We start from the raw sequence: 20,065 nt of genomic DNA, 5'->3' as shown, positions 1-20,065 counted from the left end.
TTATAATCCTGTTGACTGTATCCTGGGATCTATGCTGTACCTTTCATCCTAGTGACCTATTTACTCCCTATCTGGAAGCTTGTATCCTTCCACTCCCCTTCACCCATTTTGTCCATTCCTTTACCTCCCATCGCTCCGGCAACTACAAGGTTGTTCTGTGTATTTATGGGTCTGTTTATGCTTTTTGTTTATTAATTTGTTTTTTAGAGTCCCCATGAGTGAAATCATATGGTATTTGTCTTGCTCTTCTGACTTATTTCACTTAGCATAGTACCTTCAGGTCCATCCATATTGTTGTAAATGACAGTATCTCATCCTTTTTATAGCTGAGTAATAAGTAGTCCTGTGTGTGTGTGTGTGTGCGTGTGTGTGTGTGTGTGTGTATACATCTTTATCCATCCATCATCAGTGGATACTTGGGTTATTTCCATATCTTGGCTGTTGTAAATAATTCTTCAGTAAAACAAAGGAATACAGATATCTTTTTGTATTAGTGTTTTTGTTTTCTTTGGGTAAATACCCAGTAATGGAATTACTGAATCATATGGTATTTCTGTTTCTTTTTCTCCATACTGTTTTCCTCAGTGGTTGCACCAATTGCATTGCCACCAACAGTGCACAAGAGTTTCTTTTTCTCCACATCCTCTCCTGTTCCTCCTTTTAAAAAGTCAGCTTAAGTGTTACTGTCTCTAAAAAGACTATTTTTCCAAGCATATTTAGTCATTTGTCCTAATCCCATTTTACCCTCTACAAATTTCTGTTACAACAATTATCACATTGTATTCCAGTTATCTGCTTAGGTATTCATATCCCTCACTGCCCAACATAGTTCCTGGCATATAGTAGACTTAATATTTGTGGAGTCAGTGAATAAAGACTTGACTGAATGAGCAAGGCTTTGAAAGCACAAAGGAAAGGAAGTGCCTGACTCCTTCAGTGCATCAAGAAGACTGCTCTTTTCATTTACTTCAGCTGGTTTTTGTTAATGTGGAGTGCAATTGTAGTCTGGAAATATATGGATAATTCCTTAGGAATTATTTTAGGATTTTGTCTGTATTTGGGTAGGAGGACCTGAATTAAAAAGTCAAAGACCAAGAGTATCTTTACTCAAATACTGAAAGAAATAAAACAGTGAACTAGAAACCCTGGTAAGTGAATTCTGATCCCAGGTCTCTCACTAACTAGCTACATAACTTTAGGCAACTATACTGCAGTGTATTCTCTTCTATTAGATTATTTCTTGATCCTTTCCCAGTTCTAAAATTCTGTGATGGGGGGGGGGGGGGGAATGTATAGATTGGGTTACTAATACTTCATACTATGTCAAAATGTCATCACTACCTCAAAACTGTACTTTGAAAAGTGTGTAAAAATGTAATATTCAGTTGGTGAGTAGGGAAGGCTGTTTTCACATGTGACGACTGAAGATGGATGGTAGGAGAGTGGGTACAAAGAATGAGTAGGGTAACTTCACATAAGCAAATGAAGACAGAAAGGAGGATATTCATTAACACTGATCTTTTTTATGTAAGCTATAGCAATAATTCCAATGTGCAAATTTAGAATATATGGCCTAGGTACTAGACATATCTTTGTAAATCTCGTTTGAAGAAAAAATCAGGGGACACCTGGCTGGCTCAGTCGGTGGGGCATGTGATTCTTGATCTTGGTGTTATAGGTTCGAGCCCCATGTTGGGTGTAGAGATTACTTAAAAAAAAAAAAAATCTTCAAAAAAAAAAAAAGGAAGGAAGAAAAGAAATCAGTAATGTTAATAAGGGCAAGTCAGAGAGCAGACATGAGCTTAGGTTAATGATGGCACTTTTGTGCTCACCAGATGCATATGCCTTATTGCTGCTTGTGTTCTTGTCTTACTGAGCCATATGATACATTTACTTCTTGTGCTGATTGCTTAGATGAACTGTTTGTGTCTTTATATAAATGTTAATCCATGCCTCCTTTTAAATAGTTCTAATTTATTTGTTTCTATGTAATAAAATTAGTGAATAGAGTTTTTCAATCAGTTTCCTTACTGCATATTTTCATGACCCTAGAAAATAAAGTATATGCTTTCCTCCATTATAATTTGCAAATTTATAAGAAAAATGTTCTGCTGGATCACCACATTCCTTTCCATTTTAAAAAGACAAATATTGGAATAAGATTCATTCTCCTTGAAAAGGGAAAAGAAACTTTTGGTGGAGTCCAGTGTAGCTTCATTTAAAACTTAAGAACACAGTTATATGAATCTTGAAATCAGTTCCTAGGGATTAACAATGCGTATTAGTGAGCACCACATCCAGGTCCAGAAAGTATCTTTGTTATCTCCATATTAAAACTTTTCTTTGTCTCATGACCTCATGTTAAGTTATTCCTCCCAAAAGACTTCCATGTTTTTGGTAACATGAGCCCCCACATAGTCAACTGTAGATCAGTTTAAGATGGACTCTTAAAGTAACATGAAATTGTAGCTCTTTATTGAGGCCTAATAATGAATTCACTGGATGTGAATTTATCAAAAAACTGCATTATTGCTACATTGGTGGATGGGGAAAGGAACAGAGAGAAATGTAAATATGTTTAAATCTTCATAAGATTTATGATAATAAGCAGTGGATAACATCTACAATTGATTAACCAGGATATAGCAATATATACACATTATTTAGAAATATGGAGGATAAATCCTCGGACAGATAGCTACAAATTTTGAAATTGTCTGTAGAGAATGAGAGGAGAGGATGGCAAGGGGACTGCTTTTTTTTTTTTTGTTAATAGCCTTCTAACATGACTAGTATTCCTGTGTTAATTTTTTAAAAAAATAAATGCTATGGTGTCATATAGCAGTTACTAGAGCAGTTCTAGTTTCCAGTTTTTATTTTTTTATTTAAAAAAAAAATTTTTTTAATGTTTATTTTTGAGACAGAGAGAGACAGAGCATGAATGGGGGAGGGGCAGAGAGAGAGGGAGACACAGAATCGGAAGCAGGCTCCAGGCTCTGAGCCATCAGCCCAGAGCCTGACGCAGGGCTCGAACTCACGAACCGTGAGATCACGACCTGAGCTGAAGTCGGACGCTCAACCGACTGAGCCACCCAGGTGCCCCTAGTTTCCAGTTTTTAAATGCATATATTTAAAGAGCTGATTATCCAGAGATTAAGAATGAGCAAATCCATGAATTATAGTTCTAGTCTATTGGCAGTTTGTATACTTAAAACTTTTGTATAGCTAAAATTGGATGCCTAGATACTAGGTACTAGCACTTGAAAAAAATTATTGAATGCTGTCTTTCTCATGTAAAAATAGAACATTCCTTAAATTCAACCATGTATATGATATCCAAGTTTCATTTTATTTAATGACGTCAAAAAACAAGGCAAAAAACTTCCTTCAAATGCAGAGTGAAGCAATTTGAGAATAAAAGTACAAATGACAGTTAATGAATCTGCTAATCTTTTTGCTATTGAGTCATTATTAGTATATGATGTACACTTTATAATCTCAGTCAGATCAAGGATCTCATCTGGCTTATATTTCTAGGGTCTAAAAGAGAGCGTGGTATACAATATGAGAATAAAATGTATTTGTTAAGTGATTAATGAAATGCAGTAAAACTTCATTTTGAATATTGTACTATTTATGAGAAAAATTAAATTGGTGAGATCTTCTAAAACAGTAAAATAAAAATAAAACCATTTTTCCTCTTTAATCTGTGCTTGTTGATGGGACATGTGAGTCTTGGTGCTATGACAGGTATGCTTATTTGTGAGAAACATAATGGTAAGTGTACTCAATTTGCTTATTGTTCCTCAGGCCTATTACTACTGTGCCATCATAGAGGATGTGATTCTGCGCTTTGCTTGGACTATCCAAATCTCAATTACCTCCATGACATTGTTGCCTCATTCTGGGGACATCATTGCTACTGTCTTTGCTCCTCTTGAGGTTTTCCGGTAAGCAAACTACCAAAAAGTCTATCAAAGTTTTTTCCCCTAGGGGCGCCTGGGTGGCTCGGTCGGTTAAGCGTCCGACTTCGGCTCAGGTCATGATCTCACGGTCCGTGGGTTCGAGCCCCGCGTCGGGCTCTGTGTTGACAGCTCAGAGCCTGGAGCCTGCTTCCGATTCTGTGTCTCCCTCTCTCTGTGACCCTCCCCCGTTCATGCTCTGTCTCTCTCTGTCTCAAAAATAAATAAACGTTTAAAAAAAAAATTTTTTTTTTAAAAATAAAAAAATAAAAGTTTTTTCCCCTAAAAAAAACCCCCAATACTTACAAATTAGAATTCATTAAAACATATACTTGAAAGGCTTAAATTTTCTAACTTTTCTCAAAGTTCTTATTAGCCTCAGAGTTGGGAAATCCTACTTGAAGATCTAAAAGATTAATTCTTGGAAAGTTAAAATAATTACTAATGATGGTTTTTAAGCTTTTTTAGAATTGGGCTCCATTGGAAGGTTCATGAGTGGAAATTGGGAGGTAAAAAGTCTTAAAACGGGTGCCTGCCTGGTTCAGTTGGTTGAGTATCTGACTCTTGATTTTGGCTCAGGTCATGATCCCAGGGTCGTGGGATTGAGTCCTATGTCTGGCTCCACACTGAGCATGGAGCCTGTCTAAAATTCCCTCTCTCTAACCCTCTGTCCCTCTCCCCCACTTGTGCTCTCTCTCTCTCTCTCTCTTTTTCTCTTAAAAAAAATGTCTTAGAAATTAAAATAAAAATCTTTTGAGAATCATTATTTGCAATTTGGCATTCTGGGTTATTTAGGAGGCAGCCTTCTCACTGGAAATAATAAAAATTCCAGAGGAATTGTTTTTTAAACCTTCCTAAAAACATCGGTAATCTAACAAGATAGCCCAAAATCTAAGTAAAAGCAGATACCCTAAAGGTAAGCAAAGCACTAAAGCTAATTTTACACTAAGTATATTTGCCAAACCTAGCAATTTTGTATGCACCTAATAACATAGCCTAAAAATGTGTTAAAAAAAAAAAAAAAAAAAAAAAAGCTGACATTGGTAAAAAATAGAAGTAGGTGAATTTACAATTTTAGGGGAAGATTTTAACATACTTTTCTCAGTAATAGTTTAATTAGCCAACTTGACCTAATTGACATATATGGAGCACTGCATTCAACTACTAAATACACATTCTTTTATTTGCATGTAGAACATTTACCAAAATTAATCGCATGCTAGGCCGTAAAGTAAGTTTCAACAAATTTCAGAGGACTGAAATCACAAAAAGATAACTGAAAATTCCCAAATGTATAGAAATCAAGCAATATATGACTAAATAACCCAGGGGTCAAAGTTGAAATTGTAATGGAAATTTTAAAATATTTTAAACATAATGAAACTGATAATGTGACAGAAGAAAATGCAGATAAAGCCATGCTTAGAAGGCAATGTATAGCTTTAAGTGTATACATTGGAAAAATATACAGCTTCAAGAAGACTTTTTTTTTTTATGAAGTTTATTGTCAAATTGGTTTCCATACAACACTCAGTGCTCATCCCAAAAGGTGCCCTCCTTAATACCCATCACCCACCCACCCCTCCCTCCCACCCCCCATCAACCCTCAGTTTGTTCTCAGTTTTTAAAGTCTCTTATGCTTTGGCTTCAAGAAGATTTTAAAACAGCAAATCAAACCTGAACGAAAGTAGAAGGAAGGAAACCTAAAGAACAGAAATTAATGGAATAGAAAACAAAGTCGAGAAAATTAACAAGCCAAAGTTAGTTCTTTAAAAAGACGAATAAAATTGATAAATGTCTAAACATGACTTTTTTCTTAATGTTTCTTTTTATTTTGAGAGAGAGAGAGTGCCAGCAGGGTAGGGGCAAAGAGGGAGAGATAGAATCCCAAGCAGGGTCCACACTGTCAACACAGAGCCCAAAGTGGGGCTTGATCCCACAAACTATGAAGTCATGACCTGAGCCAAAACCAAGAGTCGGACACTCAACCGACTTAGCTACCCAGGCACCCCTAAACATGAATGATTAAGCAAAAAAGGAAAGAACGCACAAATTACAAATAACAAAAATCCTCAAGATATATTTTATGCCAGTAAGTTAAAAAATTTACATGGAGGAGTACCTGGGTGGCTCAGTTGGTTAGGCGTCCGACTCTGTCTCAGGTCATGATCTCTCAGTTCGTGGGTTTGAGTCCCATGTCAGGCTCTCTGCCAACAGCTCAGAACGTGGAGCCTGCTTCAGATTCTGTGTCTCCCTCTGTCTCTCTCAAAAATAATAAATAAACCTTAAAAATTGACATGGAATGGACAAATTCCTTGAGAAGCACTGTTTATCAAAACCAATAAAATAGAAAATTTGATAGGCTTGTATCTATTAAAGAAATTATATTCATATTAAACTTCTTCTCATGAGGAAAATGGTAGGCCCAAGGAATTCCTCCAGAAATATGAGGAAATGTTACCAGTTTTACACAAAACTCTTCCAGAGAAAAGAGGCGATAAAAGGAACACTTCCCAGTTCCATTTTGTCCAACCAGCATGGCTTTGATCTCTAAACCTAGGAGGACATTCCAAGGAAGACCAGTCTGTCTCTTGTAAAGAAATGCAAAACTCCTGAAGAAAATATTAGCTAGTGAATCCAACAGTATATAAAAAGCATAGTACATCATAGCATAGTACATCACAAGTTAGTTTCATTCTAGGAATGTGAGATTTAATATTCAAAAATCACTAACATTTAAAAATTAATCTGTGTTAACTCACCACATTAACAGAATAAAGGGAGAAAAATCTTCAGATGTGTAGAAAACAATACTGAGAAAAGTCAATATTTGTTCATAAATAATTTAAAGATTATCTACAAAAAACATAAATAAGGCCATATTTAATGGGAAGACACTGTAAGCTCTCCCTTGAGATCAGGAATGAGATTATTATGCCTGTTGTTACTTGTTTTTAACATCATACTGAAAATATAGGTAGTGCATTGGGGAGACAGTATAAGAATTAAAAAGGAAAAAATAAAACTAATTACTCACCCATGACATGATTGCATATGCAGAAAATTCAAAAGAATTTACACAAAACCTTTAAACTAAGCATAGCTATGTCCCTGAATATAAGGTTAATATAAATAAAAATGTAATGCCCTAACAAACAGTCCTAAACAACTAGAAAATGAAATTTTAACAAACATACCACCGTGAGTTGCATCAGAATATATCAAATACCTAGGAATAAATTTAATGAATGATTATGTGTATGAAAATTGACAAGCCAGTTCTATAATTTACATGGAAACAGTAAGGATCAAGAATAGCCAAGACTAGGGGGCACTTGGGTGACTCAGTTGGTTGAGCATCCAACCTCAGCTCAGGTCATGATCTCGCGGTTCATGAGTTTGAGCCCCACGTCAGGCTCTCTACTGACAACTCAGAGCCTGGAGCCTGCTTCAGATTCTGTTTTTCCCTCTCTCTCTGCCCCTCCCCTGCTCATGTTCTGTCTCTCTGTCTCTCAAAAATGAATAAACATTAAAAAAAAAAAAAAAAAGAGTAGCCAAGACTATGCTGAAAAGAGAAAAGTTATAGGACTTATACTCTCAAATATCAAGACTTCCTATATAGCCACTGTAATTAAAACAGTGTCTAGTGTTAGTGACAGAATAGACAAATAGTCCACTGGAACAGAATAGGGAGTCCTGAAACAGTTCCACACATACATCGACATTACCTGATTTATGACAAAAGTGACTAAATAATAGTGGAGAAAAAGAGGTTCTTTAGTAAGTGATATTGAATCAACTGAGCTGGCTATCCATATGGGGGGAAAATGAATCTTGACTCTCACCACATACTGTATACAAAATCTATTCCATTGCAGAACTAAATATGAAAGGTATGGGGCACCTGGGTGGCTCAGTCAGATTAAGCATTTGACTTTGACTCAGGTCGTGATCTCACAGTTTGTGAGTTCAAGCCCTGACATTGGGCTCTCCCTTGTCAGCAACAGAGCCCACTTTGGGTGCTCTGTCTCTCTCTCTCTCTTTCTCTCTCTCTCTCTCTCTCTCTCTCTCTCTCTCTCTCTCTCTGCCTCCTGTCTCTCTCTCAAAAATAAGTAAACATTAGAAATAAATGAATGAGTGAATGAATAAGAAAGATAAATCAATAAGAAAGGTAAATCAATAAACTCTCTAGAACATAGGACGGCACCATAAAGGCAGCTTTGGGGGTGTGATAATGTTAGATTTTTTAAATTTCTGAGTGGTAATTATAAAGTGTGATCACTTTATAATAACCAGGTTGCACACTTAATAATTTGCACACTTTTGTATATCTATAGTATACTTGAATTAAAATGCTAATTTTTTTTTAAAAAAAGCAGGATTATCGTCAAATCCTTTTAAAAAAAAGGATTATCGTCAAAGAAGTGGCAGTTTAACAGCTGACTTCTCAAAAGTAACAATGAAAACCAGAAGTCATTAAAATGATATTTTCCGAAGCCCCTGGGTGGCTCAGTTAAGCACCTGACTCTTGAGCTCAGCTCAGGTCTTGATCCCAGGGTCATAAGTAAAAGCCCCACATTGGGCTCCATGCTGGTTATGGAGCCTACTTAAAGAAAGTATAAAATGATATTTTCAGTGTGCTGAAAGAAAACAATTACCTACCTAGAACTCTTTATCCACTGAAAATACCTCTCACAAGTGAAAGTGAAATAAAGATATTTTCAGACGTGTATAGCATTCCTCTGAGTCAGGATAGGCACATCTATCAGGGTGGTCTGATAAAATAAGACAGTGTCTGGAAACTGCTTGCTGCTGTCAGTACTTTCTCCAAACCATGTGTCAACCCCTCTTCTTCACTTTCCCAAATCTCTAGGTCTAGGACCTGAAACTCTCCATCACTACAAGACCTACTCCCTTCCCAGTTCTTTCTCTTCCACATATGATGCTGCTTTATAAATTGAAAAAAAAAATTTTTTTATAGATAAAAAAAAAAATTCCTTTTTGAGGTTCTTATTTCATTTTTCCTTTAAAATTATCTGCTTAATAATAGACTCAGATGTTCTATCACCCATTTAAAACAAAAGCAAGGAGCCTCCTTTGAATCTACTTTCCTCCTCCAATTCATGCCCATTTCTGTCTCCTTTACAACAAAACTCTTCAAACGATGTCTGTACTTGCTGTCTCCACTCTCACACTCCTCCCCCATTCTCCCTTTAATTCAACTCATCTTTTTTCCCAATACTCAAACTAAATTGCTTGTGTTAATAATCTTGTGTTAATAATAACAGTAATAATAACAATAGCAGCAAACATGTATTGCCCACTATGTGCCTGGCACTGTTCTGAGCCCTTTATGTGTATCAGCTTATTGACTCCTCAGAACAATCTTCTGAGGTAGATACTGTTACTGTCCCACGTTACTCATGACACTGAAGCATAGGTTAAGTAACTCATCCAAGTTCATTACACCTAGGAAATGATGGAGTCATGATTCGAATCTAGACAGTCTTTCAGAATCTATGCTCTTGTATCATACTGCCTCTTTGTTTTGCTAAATCCAGTGTCTGTTCTTGGTACTGACCTTACTTTACTTTTTTCACGTCATTTCTCAGAAGCCAAATTCCTATGTCTCCCTGGCTATTCCTTCTTAACTCCTTTACTGGTTCTTCTTCCTCTTCCCAAATTATGAATGTTGGGAGTGTTCCAGGGTTGAATCCTCTGCCCTCTTCTTTCCTCCACTTACATTATTCTTAATCCCATGACTTGAAATAACTGTCTTTATGCAGTCTCCAGCCCTAGACTCTGCCTTGAACTGCAGACACATAGCCATCCCACTGCTGTATTTTCCCCTTGGAATTTTCCTTTTGTCTATGTCATTCTTATTCCCTCCCCACCACACCATCTTTTCCTGTTTTAATATTCTAGCCTTTAATTCCTTGTTTTTGTTTCTTGAATGGACACTTGATACACTGGGAGGTTTACAGGTTACAACAGTATGTTCAAATTTTATAAGTAATTTACCTACCTACCCTATTTTGCTAAGGCGATTTGTGTGGAACTTCTTCCGCCTGGAGAATGAACATCTGAATAACTGTGGTGAATTCCGTGCCGTGCGGGACATTTCTGTGGCTCCTCTGAATGCAGATGACCAGACACTCCTAGAACAGATGATGGACCAGGATGATGGGGTACGAAACCGCCAGAAAAACCGTCCGTGGAAGTATAGCCAGAGCATATCCCTGCGCCGGCCTCGCCTCGCTTCTCAGTATGTATGGCTTCCGCTTTTCTGAAACGAATTTCCTTCAGGTGTTAGTACTGGTTAACAGTTAAGCTAAGATGGTATCAGGTTGAACCACGTGAATTTACTGGCATTCAACCATTTTAATTCCTCTGCATTATCTTTCATCAAAAAATTGAAATGAATATGGCCCCTGCTTACAGAGTGGTTATGATGGGATTTAGACCAGTTTCCTCACAGAAAGAGCTCTTATATATGAATAGCTTATATAAATATAAGCCATTGTGTTTATTTTCTTACTAAATACCCACAGCAGTATTTTTATAAGTCATTAACTTTGTATGATCCTAAAAGGAACCATAATGTAGAATATATTGTGGCTGCATTTGGAATCTAGAGATTTCACAGTGGATGGGAATGATGTTGAGCATGAGCAGTTTTCTAAAGGATAAGAGAGTGCTTGACTAGGCCAGAGGCACAGGATGAAGACATAAGGGTAGAAATGAGGGGCAGAGGGAAAAGCCATGTGACTGGAACTAGAGTAAGAAAATTTAGCCGAATAGATGAAGTATAATTGTAAAAGGCTGGAAAAAACAAGCTTGATCCTGTAGGCAGGAAGGAGTCAGAGAATTTTTTTCATGAAAGAATGACAGGAAAGTAGTATTTTCATGAGTTTTAATGGCACTGTTCAAAATATGTTGGGAAAGGGGACACTAAAGGCCAGAATACCAACTGGAAGGCCACTGCAGTATTCTTACATATCAGACATTGAGGACTTGGGTCAGGATGCTTTACAGTAGGACTAAAAATAATAGAAGGAGATGTTTTAGAGGAAGTAAAAAAAAAAAAAAAAAAATAGGAGGTGGTAATAGTAACCCATAGGTAGAAGGGGGCAGAGTACAAATTGCTCAGGCTTCAAATAGAATTTGGAAGTTCTCTGAAGAAGACAAAGTACAGAAAAGAAGGGCAGAAAACAGGAAGCTAAGCCTGAGGAAACACGGGCAAGAGAAAAAAGAAGTAAAGGATTGGGAAAGGAATGGCCAGGGAGGTGAGTGGGAAGAACATCAAAACAAAGCATGATGCGATTATAGTGAGGAAGTAGAGTTTGAAGCAGGAGGAGGGGCACTAGGGGTTGGTAGGTGGGGTCAGCAGGGTAAGTGCTGAAAAGAACTGGAGGACTAGGCAGTTGTCTCATTGAGCTACTAAGTGTGGATGGCTGATCCTTATTAGTCACCAGCAGAGGGCAGTCTAAACATATGTTATTTGTGCTTCAGAAACCAGGAAGCTTTTTGGCACTAGATTACTACGTTCAGTTTCAGGTGTTAAGTGGAAAAACACTGAGATATTAGATTGCAACCAGAAGAAGATGTTTAAAACAATGGAACAGAGGGGCACTTGGGTGGCACACTCGGTTAAGCATCCACTCTTGTTTTCAGTTCAGGTTATGATCTCCTGGTTCGTGAGATCAGGTTCCTCACTGACTGTGGAGCTTGCTTAGGATTCTGTCTCCCCCTGTGTCCCTCCTCCCACTTATGCTCTCTCGCTCTCCCTAAAATAAATACAAACTTAAAAAAACAATGGAACAGGTTATGTGCAATGGAGAGAATCTAAAATAAATTCTGAATTTGAGTACAGACTTTGTGACTCACGCAACCTTTAGCACACTCTTTACCTTTTTGAACGTCAGTTTTCCACCTCTGTCAAGTGGGAGTAATAATACCCACTTCACAAAGTACCACTTGTACCTCATAGGACTTATGAATTTAAAAGTATCTTAACATTATCTTATCCCACTTTTCATCTAGTAGAAGAATCTCTTCTAATGCCTCCTGATGCGATGGTCATCATATGCTGATTGACAGTTGTCAATGATAATGAAGTTTATATAGATGGGGCACCTGATTTTATTATTGGATGGTTATTATGGCTAATAGTTTATGTTGGGCTGAAATATGCTTCACAGTAACTTCAACCAGTTGATGCTAGTTCTAACATAACTTTCTAACATAACTTCCTCCCTCTTCTACATTATACTTAGTCAACTTTTTGGAGACAAATGTCATGCCTCTCCTTAGGTCTTCTCTTTTGCTGGCTTACTCACCTTGTTTCGTGTGTACCTCAAATGGCAGTATTTCTATCAACCTCATCATAATTTGTTTAATACTTTGCTGATGTTTATTTCATCCATTTTCTCACTTGATATTGACACTATCTCCATGAGGTAAAAGTACTATTATATAAATAGGTATTATTATTCCTGCTTTACAGAGATGAAAATTAACACTCCAAAAGTTACATCATACAGAGTCAATACTCAAACTCAGGTCTTTTCCTTTTATTTTTATTCAAGTATAAACATACAGTGTTATATTAGTTTCAGGTGTACAATATAGTGATTCAGCATTTCCATGCATTACTCAGCACTCATCACAATAAGTGTACTCTTTTTTTTTTTTAATTTTTAACATTTATTTTATTTTTGAGACAGAGAGAGACAGAGCATGAACGGGGGAGGGCCAGAGAGAGAGGGAGACACAGAATCGGAAACAGGCTCTGGGCTCTGAGCCATCAGCCCAGAGCCCGACGCGGGGCTCGAACTCACGGACAGTGAGATCGTGACCTGAGCTGAAGTCGGACGCTTAACCGACTGAGCCACCCAGGCGCCCCAATAAGTGTACTCTTAATCCCCTTTATCTATCTCACCCCTCCTTCCACCCACCTCCTCTCTGGCAATCAGCAGTTTGTTCTCTATATGTAAGAGTCTGGTTTTTTTGTTTGTGTTCTTTTTTTTTTTTTTAACATTGTTCACTTGTTTTGTTTCTTAAATTCCATATGTGAGTGAAATCATATGGTATTTGTCTTTCTCTGATTTATTTCACTTAGCATCATACCCTCTAGGTCCATCCATGTTGTTGCAAATGGTAAGATTTCATTATTTTTTTATGGCTGATCAACTCAGATCTTCTCATTTTGGATAATTTCTCTCTCTGTTGCACATGACCTGCCCTTTTTCTTTTTACCTTCCTCTGGTTGCAGTCTATTTTCTTAATGTTTTTCCAATAATACCTGAAACTGAATATGAAACTCCAAGAGCAGTCCATCTGGTGCAGTATATAATGCCCTTTCACAGTGTATTTTTTTTAATGTTTGTTTATTTTTTGAGAAAGAGCAGAGAGAGAGAGCAGGCGGGGGAGAGAGAGAGAAAGGAGACACAGAATCTGAAGCAGGCTCCAGGCTCGGAGCTGTCAGCATAGAGCCCAATGTGGGGCTCGAACTCATGAACTGTGAGATTGTGACCTGAACTGAAGTCAGACACTTAACCTAGTGAGCCACCCAGGCGCCCCTACAATGTGTTTTTAATGGTGGTAAGATTAGAAATGTATCCAATACCATGACATGTTTGTATTTTAATAATGGACTATGTGCTTTTTTTCCCCCTAGATCCAAGGCTCGTGACACTAAGGTATTGATAGAAGACACAGATGATGAAGCTAACACTTGAAGCCTCTGGTCTAGTTTAACATCTTTGGTTTTCCTACTCTACAACTCTTTCTTCGACCAACGCAACCTCTAGTACCTTTCCAGCCGAAAACAGGAGAAGACACATAACACATTTTCCGAGCTCTTCCAGATCGGATCCTATGGACTCCAAACAAGCTCACTGTGTTTCTTTTCTTTTCTTCTGGTTTAATTTTCATTTTCTATTTTTAAAACAAATATTTACTTCATTTTGCCAATCAGAGGACATTTTAAGGAACAAAAACATAGTATCTTATGGATCGTTTACAATCACAAGGACACAGATACCTACCAGGATGAAGAACAGGCATTGCAAGGACCCTCTGATGGGACGGTACCGAGATACCTCGGCTTCCGCTTGGCCCGGTTTTGACTGGTTGAAACCGGACATTGGTTTTTAACTTTTTTGTCCGTTTATGTGGAGAATTTTTTCCTTTCCTTCATACCCAGCGCAAAAGCACTGGCTGCACTTGCAGGGAAAGTGCAACTTAGAGCAGTACCTTCATTCACGAAGCTACTTTTTAATTTGATGTAACTTTTCTTATTTTGGGGAGGGTTGCTGGGTGGGTGGGAAATATGATGTATTTGTTGCATATAGTTTTCTCATTATTTATGAAACTTAACCATAAAAGAATGATATAACTCCTGTGCAATGAAGGTGGTAACAGTGAAAGAAGACAGGGGAAACTAATGTTGGACCGCATTTGAGGGTTTAGTCCGCAATACCTCTTTCACGAGATAACTTGCACCACTTTGACTTTGATTTTTCTTTCTTTTTTTTTTTTTTTTTTAATTTTAAGCCAAAGTTTTATTACTGAGTTTTTAAGTTGCTGCTGCTTTAGAATCCTGAGCATGTCTCTCCTAACAAAGCATCTATATACTTCCACACAACTGGTTGACATTTTTTAAGAGGTCTGATACTTTTTTGTTTAAGGAACAGATGTGGAATATATTTGCCCATACTCCAACCATAACAACTGAAGTTATGCCTTACTAAGCTTCAGCATTTAGGGTAATTGAAACCTTTCCTAACTCTGAGTTAGAAGATAAAGCTATTTCAGAGACTGCCTACACTTTTGTTGGATATTTTTTCATCTGGACTCACTACTTTAGCCAAAATTTGATCAAATTGAAAGTCTGTCTTGGGGAAACCGTATATTTGAGAGCAAAGAACAAATAATCCTTCCTCTTTCACATTACATTAATAAAACAGACCTTGGCAGCCATTTCTCCCAGCAGTTTTAAAGGATAAATATTGTATTTCATGCCCTCCTGTGAGAGAAAGCCTGCTTTTAAGATTTTGGGGGTCTAAACTTGGGTCATAAACAAAAAATACATTTCTTAGACATTTCAGGCTCTCATGGTTTGTGCACAATGCCCATTTTTACTTCCTTGTCTAATTTCTTTCCTGTTTTCCTAAATCATCCAAATAAGCCCCAACCTTAAAGGATTTTACTTTCCTAAATGTGGTTGGCACTAAATTGAGCATTTTGTTATCTATCAAAATTAATATAAATTCCAGGAAGAAGTGAAGTGTGTTTTAATCCTCCCATCCGGCTAGATCCAGTTGAAGATTCCAGCATCAACATCAGTGGATTCGTGAAAGTAAATTACTTCTGTCGTTTTGACGAGAGACAAACGAGCTGTTATCACTTCCTTAGTCTTAAACACGTGGGTGTTACCCATTAATAAGCCCCTTTTGTCATCTGCCCTTCTGCCATGTATTGTAGGTCTTCACTCATACCTGTCGTGATCCAGTAGGTTATATTCAAGTCAACTGTTACTGCCAAAATTCCATCCACTATTTGTTAACTGACAAATAGTTCGTTTCCAAAGGAGTTTATTCCAGATTTATTCTGATAAACTTCCAAATTTTTTCCCTTTCCAAATTGAGATTTTTTTCTGAAAAATCATACAAATTTTTGGCTTTTGTTGTTTTTTTATGTTTTGCCAAGCAATGTTTGTTGGCCCAAAAACTGAAGCGGAATAGTTTAATTACCTCTCTCTCTCTTTTTTTTTTTTTTTTTTTTTTTTAGTTTAAATAAATTGAATCATCATAATCAGTGGTAACAATTTAGTGACCCATAATAGATTAAAGGTTGCATTATTTATACTTGGGATTTTTTTTTTTTCTATTTTGTTTTTGTACTTTAAAACTATGGGGGAAATATCACTGGTCTGTCGAGAAATAACAGTAATTATTACTGAGTTAGATAAGTCCAGTGGACCAGTCATTTCTTGTATAAATAAAACTGGTGGTACTAATTAATGTGTATCCAGAGCAATTTGAATTGTCAACTTCATTTTCTATTATTAGTAAAACTATATAATGACACACATGAAGTCTTGCAGTTGACTTTTGGTATTTGAACTCCCCAGTGTTTTTATTTCAGTGTATCCTATGGCCAATTTGGTCTTTTTTCAACTGTTACGATCCTAGGCCCTAATCAGTATTATTTTTTCATAGACAATACAATGTTAGAATTCTTTTCTGATATGTTTGTCCTATAAGCATAGTCTATTCAAGAATGATAAGATTTCTGTAACTTTCAGCTTACCATGACAGATGCTCAAATAAGTATTGAAACACACAGCTTCATTTTCCTCCTAAAGCTGTAAAGAGAAAAGAGGGCTATTCCTCATCAAGAGGAAGAGTTTGGGAGACAGAATATACATTTAAATTTTTTTCTTTGAAAAAAAAGGCAACGTACATTTTTCTCTTCTAAATTTAAATGCCCTAGCAGTTGCCAATGCTGTGTCCTACCTAATATTTTATTGGAGGCGTCTGTACACTGAAACTCTTAGAACTCTTAGGAAATTAATATCACAGGCTCATTTTAAAGGAACAGCAATCTAACCAAAGGTAAAACTTTATCTGATTTTAGGTTTGGAAATTCTAGTTTTATTTTTATTTGAGAATCAATTTATGTCATCAGTTTAAATACTCCCCAAAGGAATGAAAAGGAAGTATAAATAAAAGAATAAAGTTCGTTGACATGTGTAAAGAAATTGGAAGACCCAGAAAAAATGGCTTATTTTCTACTCATAAGTATGCACCTATACTTAAGCCTACCTATGCCATTAGAATGGAATGAATAGTTGATGGTTTCATGCCATACAGAGAGACAATAAAATGATCAAAAATTAAGTCATTGTTAATTGGGTTATAATGGTAATTTTTAAATTTGGAAAGAAGTTGAAAACCCATAAGCAACTTACTTTCCTAGTATCTCATTTTTCTTAAGAAAGCTGCTTAACTTCAGATTCAGCAGCAATGATGTGAGAGAATGCCTGACACCTCATCAGTAACCTATATGGACCCTTAAAGAAGGACCTAGTCCCTAGGATCCATAACTCCCCCAAATTTTCAACATGAGAGTTTTAAGATTTTAACAGATTTTACCGGAAGTAAGTTGTGGATATATGGTATCCTTTCACCATGGTTTGGTCAAAGTACATTCATGATAATGAGAAAACAGTTCATCCTTTCTTAACAAGTGAAGTAAAACAAGTTAAGAGTAAAAAAAAGTGACATCACTGAGTTGTACAAGCATCAGATTAACAGACATTTAGTTGAAGAAAAATAAAATAATTGTGGAGATAGCAGAGAGGAGCAGGAAGATGTTGGATCCTGGCAGCAAGAAGCAGGACAGTTAGGAAAGTGTGTGAGCTCAGTGGCATTGGTGATGCCTCGCTGTTTCTCCTCTCAGTGGTTATGTTGCTGGTAGAGACCTGCCTTTATTTTCCCATCATTTTTCATTATTTTGCATTATTCAAGAAATGGTTCTTTATGCCCAAATGCAATTTTCTAAGCAATAACTGAAAATTTATTAGTCTAAGGAAAATAATTTAGAAAATAACCATATCCATGGCATTATTTTATTCAAAAACCTATTATTCTCTGAAGTGATTAAGCTTTGATAAACAGATTTCAGATTGTGATTCTCCTTAATTTGCATGAAAGTTGCCTGTCTTGGAAAATAAGTACTTCTTGCTATATAGCATATTTAAATTTTTTAAATTAAGATTGCTTCTCGGATTAAAAAAAAAAAAATGTTCAATCTATGGCCTTTTCAACTACAAAATCGTCAGTTTTCTCAAACCTAATAAAAAAAGCCAGCATCATTACATATAAGATCTGTAGTCACTAGGTTAAGACAATACAAATTAAGGTAGAACTTGAGAAAATGGTGAAGAAGAATCAAATTTACCAGCTTAGTTCATTTTATGATGCATCTAAATTTTATTTCTTGATTATGATGATTAGGAGAGTAAGAGTTAAAATGAGATTTTATAAATTACTTAACACATTTCTGCATTTCAGGTGTCCATCTTGGTAGTAAATCTTAAAAGCTAACTTTCTGCCTTATGTTTTCAATCTATATATACAGTGTCAGAGCACTGATAATGTGGGATAGAATTGATTATATTAGAGCATAAGACATTTGTAATGGTCAGTGCTACAAACCAATAATTTAACTGGCATTAAACCACATCTACTCACCAAACATGAAAAAGTTAATCTCATTAGATTGGGAAGAGCTTAATTTAAGTGATGAGAGGTTTGCCTGGGATTGGAGATGAGCCTGCTGACTGGTACAGTTCATAATGGCCTTTCTTACATGAGTTGGCAAAACTATGATAGCTGAGTTGCCCCTTAAGAATCTTCCAGAATATACTTGCATACTTATGGTGGAAGAGGAAGTGAGAGGGACAAGATGAGAGTTTCCCCTGAAGTGAAGAGAAACATTATACTAATTTTCATCTAAAGTATGTTTCCTTGTGGCAGACCTTTGGTTTATTTTATTAGTATATCAAAGCCACCTTCAGTTTTTTATGGTGCCATCAACCTAAGGAGGACAATCAAATAACCAATTGTTTGCCTTGGATTTAGTGTGTCTGCTAATTACAGTCTCATCTTGTATACCTTCAAACCAGTTACTTGACTAAACTTCCACCATATTACCTTAGTTCTATGCCCTTTCCTCTGTACAACCGCAAATCAGAGGGGAGACTTAGTACCAGAAAGGTGTGGACTTCTAAGAAAAAGCAAGGATTCCATCTCACTACCGAAACTTCCTGAAGTTCCTACCCAAATGTCCCTGATTGACCTGTGGCAACACCAGCATGGTGGGAATAGGGAGAAAGATTGTAAGGAATCCTGAAAGAATCCTGTAATTGGTCATGACATTGTTATTCTTTTGAACTGTAAAGTAAAATTGTGAGCCACTCACATTTGCAAAAAAAAGCGGAATTCAAGCTTTATCACATTGTTAAGATTAATTTCTTGCTATATTCTGGATTAGCACAGAAGCTTGTATCAAGACTATTTAGGAGGGGAATAGGGTGTAAAATGTATCTGTCTTTTCAAACCCTCTCCCTCTAGTCATGTTTCCTTCACCCCCTACCACATTGTGTTGGTCAAATGATACTATCTATGAAACCCTGAGCTATAGTTGTCAAAAGTAACTGGAATGTGATTAGTTCTCTGTGGGTGCTTCTTTCCCTCTTTTTTCGCCCTTGCTTTCTTTCTTACTCTCTCCACTCTGGTAAATGGAAAAGGTGACGTCAAAGAATTGATGCTTGCTTGGACTCATGTTGTATCTGTGACTATGCTATTAGCTGTCTCCTTTTTCCTTATATGGGTAGAATTCTTACGACGTGTGGAGTTCCCTTCTTGATAAGTAGGTTAAATGCACAATGTGGTACTGTTTTATAGTTTCTAGATGGTTGTATAAAGCAAAAAGTTAATGTGGTTTTGTGTTTTTAAAAGAAAATAAGTGATTGGTTACAAACTCTGTCCTTTTTTCATTATTACAAGCTCTGTTTTCCAACAGTTTGCTGACTCCTTTGTCATTGGTGAATGGCTTGTGTGATTGTGTTTTTCTCTCTGGGTTTCTTGGATTCCTGAACATGATTCTTCTAACTTGGACTAACTTGTAGGAGGGTTTAGGGCAAACAGACTTCAAGGGTGAAAAAATTTTTAACTCTTACTAAATTAAAAAATAATCTTAAGTGGCCTTTTTTCTTTAGATAATATTAGGCATCTAATGGATTGATGCAACAGGTCTTTTTTTTAATATACACAGAATCTCAAGTATTAGGTGAAATGATATGTTGTATTTTGGAGAGCTGGACTCCTGTTACCACTACATATCCATGTAGAGAGGAGACAGTAGCTGTAGGGCAATGAGATTGGATGGGTTTTCTAAGTGTCATTGATGCCTACAGAAGGATAATAAACAGCTGAGGGCAAGTACCAGACAATTGAAAGCCAAATGTGGAAACAGAGGACCTCTTTAGTTGCATACAAAGTTCATTTCGTACAGTGGAAGACAAAGAGAAA

At 36.6% G+C, this 20,065-nt stretch overlaps 1 protein-coding gene across 3 annotated transcripts in view; it reads left to right on the top strand.

The window, feature by feature from the left end:
• XPR1 (xenotropic and polytropic retrovirus receptor 1) overlaps positions 1 to 19,555 on the top strand; it is a 220,340-nt gene extending 200,785 nt beyond the window's left edge. For all 3 annotated transcript variants that reach the window (XM_058701262.1, XM_058701264.1, XM_058701263.1), the window contains 3 exons: positions 3,811 to 3,950; positions 10,006 to 10,227; positions 13,642 to 19,555. In XM_058701262.1, the coding sequence (XP_058557245.1) occupies positions 3,811 to 3,950; positions 10,006 to 10,227; positions 13,642 to 13,702 (423 nt within the window). In that variant the 3' untranslated portion in view covers positions 13,703 to 19,555. The remainder of the gene's footprint in view (positions 1 to 3,810; positions 3,951 to 10,005; positions 10,228 to 13,641) is intronic.
• The last annotated feature ends 510 nt before the right edge of the window (positions 19,556 to 20,065 follow it).

The sequence above is a fragment of the Neofelis nebulosa genome, chromosome 15, assembly GCF_028018385.1.
Source record: "Neofelis nebulosa isolate mNeoNeb1 chromosome 15, mNeoNeb1.pri, whole genome shotgun sequence".
Classification (NCBI taxonomy): Eukaryota; Metazoa; Chordata; class Mammalia; order Carnivora; family Felidae; genus Neofelis; species Neofelis nebulosa.
Note: the sequence above shows the minus strand (reverse complement) of the source record. Positions and strands in the feature narration are given on the sequence as shown.